The 8208-nt window shown below is 38.6% G+C and overlaps 1 protein-coding gene across 1 annotated transcript; it reads right to left on the bottom strand.

The window, feature by feature from the left end:
- Positions 1-328: 328 nt before the first annotated feature.
- LOC123318222 lies at positions 329-1711 on the bottom strand. Its single transcript, XM_044904838.1, has one exon. It carries the CDS (start codon positions 1709-1711, stop codon positions 329-331), a length of 1383 nt encoding a protein of 460 aa, XP_044760773.1.
- Between the last annotated feature and the right edge of the window lie 6497 nt (positions 1712-8208).

The raw sequence follows: 8208 nt of genomic DNA, 5'->3' as shown, positions 1-8208 counted from the left end.
ATTTTATCGATACGGTATTCTGAATGAAAAGATTCACAAAACTTTGCCAATGATCTAGAAGACACTAAGGAATACGCCGAGATTTTCAACCTCTCAAAAGAGCGAACAGAGTTATACTGAATAGAATTTCAGAACATGACGTTATCTAGTGAAAGAGTAGGGATGCAGAATTTTGAGAAAACGCATTAACTTTCGATCAGGTTTTTACCTGGAGTTTCGAGAACATTCTATTTCATTCTTCGAAAGCATATTACCTCACGAAAAATCAATATTCTTGAAGAGGAATAATGTTTTTGGGTTATTTTGATATATATATATATATCCGGTTTTATAGCGTCCTACGCCTTCCGGTTCCCAGTCTCCAGCCTCTTCTATCCTCCCATTCTCCTGGTCTCAGATTTCTCTCAGACATTGCTTTTTGTATGCCGCTCATCCAGGTAACCTTTGGCCTTCCTCGCTTCTTCCTTTCCCTCGGTACCCACTTCAGAGCAAGTTTAGGAATTCTTTGATCTGACATTCTCTCAACATGTCCATACCAAATGAGCTGCTTCTGCTGAGTATCCTCTATTATTGTTTTTTCTACCTTCATAAGTTCCCTTACTCTTTCATTTCTCATCCTATCCATTCGCGATACTCGGGCTGATCTTCGCCAAAAGTCCATTTCAAGAGCTAGAAGTCTTTTTTCAAGGCTTTTTGTTAACTGCCATGTTTCACTTCCATATAGGACGATACTCTTGAACACAGAGGAATAAATATAGCGTTTCTTCTCAGCTGAAATGCTTTTGGACCATAGGATCGAGTTTAAGTGTCTTATGGTTGTTTTTCCCTTGTTTATTCTGCTCTCTATTTCGTTTTGTGTTCTTCCATCTGCTGTTATTTTCGTCCCTAAATAGATGTATTCATCGCAGGCGTCTATTTCAACGTCGTCATTCACCCTCAACTTTTCTTTCTCTCCGCCAACGCACATATATTTGGTTTTTCTTAGATTTACTGTGAGACCCCAATTTTGGTATTCTTCGAAAAGTCTTCTTGACATGAACTCCAGATCTTCTTTATCTTGTGCAATCACAACTTGATCATCCGCAAAGTGAAGTGTGTAAAGTGCTGTATCGTCTGTAAGCTGAATTCCCATTCCATGGCAAGATCTTCTCCATCTCTTCAAAGCTTCATTTAAGTATATTTTAAATAGAGTGGTGGATAAACAGCAGCCCTGCCTGAGACCTTTTGTAACTGTGAAGGTTGGCGAGAGAGATTTTCCCAGTTTTACTCTTGAGTAAGATTGTCCGTATAATTGTTTTATTGCACTGATTGCCGTGCTGTTGATTGGTGACATTTCTAATACCTGCCACAGTTTCTTTATCGGAACTGTATCGTATGCCCTCGTGAGGTCTACAAATAGAAGGTGAACTTCTCGATTTGTTGCTGTTTTTTTCTCATTTATTTGGTTGATGCTGAAGATGTTGTCTACACATGACCTGCCAGCTCTGAAACCTGATTGTTGTTCAATATCATAGGGATCGTATTCGTCTTCGATTATTTTTCTCAATATTTTCCCATATATTCTACTGAAGGTACTCGTTACTGAAATGCATCTATAGTTTTGGCACTCACTTTTCACTCCTTTTTTATGGATTGGTGTGATCCAAGCTTCCTTCCAAACTTCCGGTATTGCCGCTCCATTTATAAACTTCTCGAATAGATGGCGCAACATCTTCACCAGTTTTTCTGTGCCATTTTTCAGCAGCTCTGCTGGGATTCCTTCAGGTTATTTTGATTCTGCATGTAATTTTGAAGAACCGTGTAGATGTTCAACTACTCAAAGTCCACAAGCATTAAATGGAAAAACAGTCTTATGAATGCCAAAGGTAAATAAAATGAATAAAGTCAGAATTGAAATTTTATAATTGTTGGAAATTTTGAATCACAATTATGAAATCATACGTTAAAATTTGAAATGGTCTCAATCGAAGAAAATACTGCAGATATATAAGTATAGAAATGGTTACAGTAACGTTCCGAAAAAATTGAGTAATTCTCTATTGAAAATTATGAAAATCCTGAAATTCAGAGAAATCACTGCCTATTATAAAACAGAGCTTTATGACTTTAGCCTTGCGGCTTTCACACTCCTCTTCAGAGGAAAATTCACTTATCCCAGATATCTCAGATATCAATAGGATTAAGCTCTGTTGGAGCCCTTTCCAGGTTTTCGGGCTCGTGGTGTTGGTCGGGTTCAGGTCGCTCCTCGGATCCCTGCTGTAAGTTGGATTCCTGCTCCGTCCGCACTTCCTGTCGGAGCAGACGGTGTTCCTCTGAATTTCCCATGTACTTGCGTACAGTTCTCGCCGTTCCCAGCAGTACCGCCTTCTGCATCACTCTAGAGATATTTTCGTCCAGCTGAAGTTTCCTCAAGTTCTCCAGTAGTTTCTTCGGTATCAGGCCTGTAGATGATATGACAATAGGGATGGTCTTGACATCTTTCAGCTTCCACTGTCTCCTGGTTTGCTCCTCGAGATCTCTGTACTTTGAAATTTTTTCAGCGTGCCTATCTAGAAGATTGTTATTATTTGGAATCGCCACATCGATGAAAAGTGCTGTGTCCTCATCCTTATTGAGCAATATGAGGTCTGGTCTATTGTGGGTTATTTTCCGGTCTGTGAGAACCGTGCGATCCCAATAGAGCTTGTGATGTTCATTTTCCAATACAGCATCCGGATGGTAATTGTAATAAGAAACCTTTTTCGAACTTAGAAGTTGGTGTTTTAGTGCCAATTCTTGGTGAAGAATCTTCGCAACGGCATCATGTCTATTTTTGTACTCCGTGCCCGCGAACTTCTGACATCCCCCGGTGATGTGCTGGATAGTTTCATGTGTCGCACAGCCATAACGATAGCTATCATCCGCCACTGAGGCATCCTTGGCGATATATTTCATGTAGTTCCTTGTTGGAATCACCTGATCCTGGATGGCAAGCATGAAGCCCTCTGTCTCAGGAAACAACCTTCCGGAAGTCAACCAGTAGTTCGACGCAGAAATGTCGACGTAATCATGGTTGACCTCGTTCTGGTGCCTCCCATGCAAAGGTTTGCCAATCAGTTTCTGCATTTTACTTTCTGCAGAGTGTTCGACGGTTTCCAAGTGGTCCTGCTGTAGCTTTAACGGTGTAGAAGTATCAGCAACACAAACTACTCGATGGAGTTCTGACGAAGCAGCCTTGCTCAGAAAATATTTTCGAAGTCCTTCAATTTCCTGGGTCATACGGTTGGACAAATCAACAATTCCTCTACCCCCAAGATGTCGTGGCAGCTCGGTCCGTTCTATTGAGCTTTTGGGGTGATGTTTATTGTGTTTAGTGAGCATCGTCCTTATTTTTCTTTGTAAGGCTACTAAATCGGTGGTGGTCCAAGAGATGATACCGAATGAGTAGCTCAGCGCCGAGCAAGCGTAGGTATTGATAGCTTTTATCAGATTCTTGCTGTAAAGGCCAGTTCTCATTATCCTTCTCAATCTTCGGGTGAACTCCTCCGTTAGTTCTTTCTTCATCTGGATCTGATTGATTTTTCTTGCCTATTTTATGCCCAGATACTTGTATGTGTCTCCTTCCTTCAATGCTTCAATTTCTGCACCTTCTCTGAGTTTGAACGTACCATCTTCTATTTTCCATCTCGTTATGTTGAGCAGTCGACATTTTTCTAATCCAAACTTCATTTTGATGTCCTTCCACCATTTTCAGCACCTGTTGCATTTGTTTTTTGGTAGATGCGAAGAGTTTCAAATCGTCCATGTAAAGGAGATGATTCAGTTTCATCATAGTTCTACTGCCGCTTTTGATGGCAAATCCGTAGTCCGTAGAGTTCAATCTATGAGACAAGGGATTCAGAGCCATGCAGAACCACAGAGGGCTCAGCGAATCCCCTTGGAAAATTCCGCGTCTTATTGGAATAGGTCCTGTCGTAATGGAGCCATCTGCGGCTTTCATTTGAAGACTAGTACGCCAGGTTGACATAGCGTTTTTCAGGAACTTAACAATATTGGGATCCACCTTGTAAATATTCAAGATAGTCAAGAGCCATTCGTGAGGTATGGAATCGAATGCTTTCTTGTAGTCTATGTACGCAGCGTAAAGATTCCTTCGCTTGGAGAACGCTTGATTGCCGATAACTGAATCAATTATTAGCTGTTTTTTGCACCCTCTGCTCTCTTTGGTGCATCCTTTTTGTTGCATGGCGATGATGTTATTCCTTTCGCAATGGTTGTGAATTCGATTTGAAATGCACGATGTGATTAATTTGTACATCGTTGGAAGACATGTGATTGGTCGGTATTTGGATGGGTCTTCTGTATTCCTTTGGCCTTTAGGTAACAGGTACGTTGTGCCATGTGTAAGGAATATTGGCATTCTTTCAGGATTTTCAATGACATCATTTATTGCGGAGGTCAATTTGTCATGCATGATCCAAAGTTTCTTGATACAGAAGTTCTGTAATCCATCAGGCCCAGGTGTTTTCCAGTTGTGTAGTCCTCTGATAGCTGATTTTACTTCTTCAATTGTGATTATGTCATGTTGTATCGGCTCATATTTTACAGCTTCAGACTTTTCATCTTCAATTCATCCGGTATCTCCATTGAACTGAGGTTTCGTTGATAATTGTTCGGTCCAGAATTGTTCAATGGCTTCTTTTGGTGGTAACTTTCCATTTTCTCCATCAGACGATGTGAGTGACCGGTAGAAAGTTTCTTCCGACTTTTCGAATGAATTGTTGTCTCTTTTCCGGCTATAATTGCTTTTATATCTTCTCAGGCGTTCTGCATACAGACTTAGCTTTTGCTTCAGAGTGTCGAGGCAGTGGTGAGCTGAAGCATTCTCAGTCTCTCGTTCTGTGTGTGTTCTGTTTCTATCCATGATTTCTTTGGCAGTTTTCACACCCTTCCTTCTGCGATTTCCGTTCACGTACTCCGTCAGTCGTCCAATGTCTCTTATTAGTCTCTCTGTTTTGTGTTGAAGACGTTTCTGCCATGGTGGCGCATATAATTTGTGTAATTTTGGACCATCGTTGTTCGTTCGGCGAATTTTTGCCCCTATGATTTTAGCCGTCGTTAGCGCTGCACAGTAAAAAACTAGATGAAGATATTCCAATGAACTGCCATTCTGTAGGTACTCAGGTAAAACGTCCTTATTCAAGATGTCGATTATGAGTGACATATTCTTGGATGTATTGAGTCGGGGAGGTGCTATTCGATGAAGAGGATCTGTTCCTTCCAATTCGGCAAAATATCTCCTCATCTCAGAGTCAATTTGTCGGTGGAGCTCTTCCCTATCGTCCTGGTGTTCTGCTTCACTTGGGTTGCAAGATGGACTTTCAGCGTCAATTTCTTCTGGCTGTTGTTGCCCAGGCATGTGAATCTCATCAGAGATGTTGGTGTCACTCTCTGTTACTGGCGGACGCTGAAGTTCTTGTTTAATTGCGTGGATTCTGGCCATTGGTATTAGTTCATTTCTCAGAATTACGCGGTACTGGTCTGCCACCCGTTGTTCAGTGACATTTATATTTGGGTAGGCGTTGCAGAATTCCTCATGGAGCCTTTTCCTATAGTTGTTCGTGTTCTGCCCTAGTCCCGTGATGGAGTTATATATGCGCACAATAGTTTCATTCATGGACGTTGTCCACTTCATGCGCTTTCTAACTAACCCCGCTTGGGTAAGCACTGGCTGAATATCCTGCGCAGCACCTTCAGCGGTTCGAGTCGGCAATTGAATTGGACTCGTTGGTTGCTGTTGTTGCTTTGGAGCTGTAGCTTCTTCTGCAGCAGGAGCCCGCTTCCTCAACATCCTGCCACCGACGTCCCGCATGCTGTCATGTCCAGCGCCGGCTCCAGACATGCCCTGACGATTATATTATTTGTATTATTATTATTAACATTTTTTATATTGATTTGAATTCAGAAGAGCAAACAGAAAGAATAAAGCGATCATTCAAATATGGAAAGAGTTGAAAATATTGAATCAGGACTATAAAACCATACGATAAGTTTTGAAATGTTCTCAATTTATTTATTTATTTATTGATACAACTCATACAGATTCCACAATACAAGTATTCTAGTTTCCGATTCTTGAGTCGGCTATTACTAATAACAATTGTACACTAATAATTATCAATCCGATTCAATTTTAACCATTACGGTTCTTGAATATACAATACATAATTGAAATCATCAACAAAAGAATGAAACAAAAAAAAAAAAAAAATTGAAATCAAGTTTGAACTCTCAAGTTGCAATTATTGAATCATAGAAGTAGTCATACAGTTTTCGCTTTATTTGAGATGTTGAGTGCGAAAACAAATCACATACATCCTGAACCCTATTGTACTTATCACACATTGAATGTATTGGAGAAAATTTCATATAATTTGTTCTAGGGCAAGGTAAATAGAATGTAGAATGAGATCTCACATTAATCCTCGGTACTGAGAAAAGTAATTTATCAAGTGTAGCACTGTCAGTATTTTCATTTGTGATAGTTTCATGTAGGTAAACTATTTCAGCAATAAATCTTCTATTTTCTAGTGTTATTAAATTATAATTTTTTAAATTATTGTTAAAACTATTTTTACTCTTACGTAATATAAAGTTAACATTATTAAGAAATTTCTTGATTACACCTTCAATCTTTCTTTGTTGACACAAATAACTAGGATTCCAAACAACCGAACAATACTCAAGTCTAGATATAACATATGAATCAAATAGGATTTTTAATGTTCTAAAGTTTGTGAACTCTCTAGTGTTCCTCAAAATGAACCCAAGCATCTTATAAGAATTTTTAACTACTTCATCAATATGATCATTAAAGGTTAAAGATCTATCAAATGATACACCTAAATCTTTGATTTTCTCAAGTCTAGTCAAGGGATCACCGTCCACAGCATAATTATAGATAAGGTCCACCTTTTTTCTAGAAAATGTTACAAGATAACATTTCGCACTGTTAAATGTCAGTTTATTTCTTTTAGCCCAGGCCACAACCCTATCCAAATCAGACCTCAGTTCCTCTGCATCATTAGGATTTCTAATAATCCTATATAACTTCACATCATCAGCATAGAGACTCATCTCAGAGAAAGTCACAACATCAACAATATCATTGATATAAAGAAGGAACAACAAGGGCCCAAGGTTTGAACCCTGTGGTACCCCTGATGTGGCTTCGAAGTTTTCAGAAAAAAATTGATTTATCCTCACACACTGAGTTCTCCCACCCAAATAAGAACCAAAAAAAGAAACCAAATGAGGTGAAAAATTGTGTATATGCAGAAGCTTAAACAATATAATGTCATGGGGTACCCTATCGAAGGCTTTAACTGCATCCAGATAAAGCACATCTACTTGAGAATGATTAGAAAAGGCATTCAAGGAATATTCAACAAACTCGATCAAGTTTGATGATGTAGACCTACCAGCAGTGAAACCATGCTGTTGAACTGGGATTTTGTTCTTCACGTGAAACATAATATATTTTTATATAAGACCGATTCAAACACTTTTGCAATATTTGAAATGATAGAAATAGGCCGGTAATTCACTATTTTTTCTTTTTCACCCGTTTTATATACTGGGCATATGAAGGCTGTTTTAAGACATGTCGGAAAACTAGCTGTTTTCAAGGATAAATTAAATAATATGAAAAATGGTTTCGCAAAAATATCTGCACACTGCCTAATTACACATGCCGGTAAATTATCAGGACCCATACTTTTTTTTGGTTTCAAATTTTGAATAGCCTCTTCAATATCTTCCACAGTTATCTGACTTATATGGAAAAACCCACCACGATCAGCATTGCAAACATTATCTAAACAACCCGGTTCCTGCCTTGTATAATTTTTAGAGAAGTGATCTGCAAATGCATTTACTATTTGTGAACCGTCTGATAAGATTTCACCCCCATACTCCATCTCACCTGGTATCCTAGTGATATCTTTTTTGTTATTGATAAAATTCCAAAACTTTTTAGGGTTTTTTAGAAGTTCTACTTCTACATTCATCAAATATTTTTTATAAGCAGTTCTAATATCTTTTTTAATTTTAGATCTTAATTCATTGAATCTTTCATAGTAACAACTTAGTAAATGCCTCTTATATAGTCTATGATATTTATTTTTTTGTTTTATATTATTAATTATATCACTACAATTGAAAACAGAA

Source organism: Coccinella septempunctata, chromosome 8 (assembly GCF_907165205.1).
Source record: "Coccinella septempunctata chromosome 8, icCocSept1.1, whole genome shotgun sequence".
Taxonomy (NCBI): Eukaryota; Metazoa; Arthropoda; class Insecta; order Coleoptera; family Coccinellidae; genus Coccinella; species Coccinella septempunctata.
The sequence above is the reverse complement of the archived record's forward strand: the minus strand, read 5'-3'. Positions and strand labels throughout refer to the sequence as shown.

Coding starts and splice junctions, on each gene's coding strand:
- LOC123318222 (XM_044904838.1), bottom strand. CDS start 1,711: ATGTTGCGCCATCTATTCGAGAAGTTTATAAATGGAGCGGCAATACCG.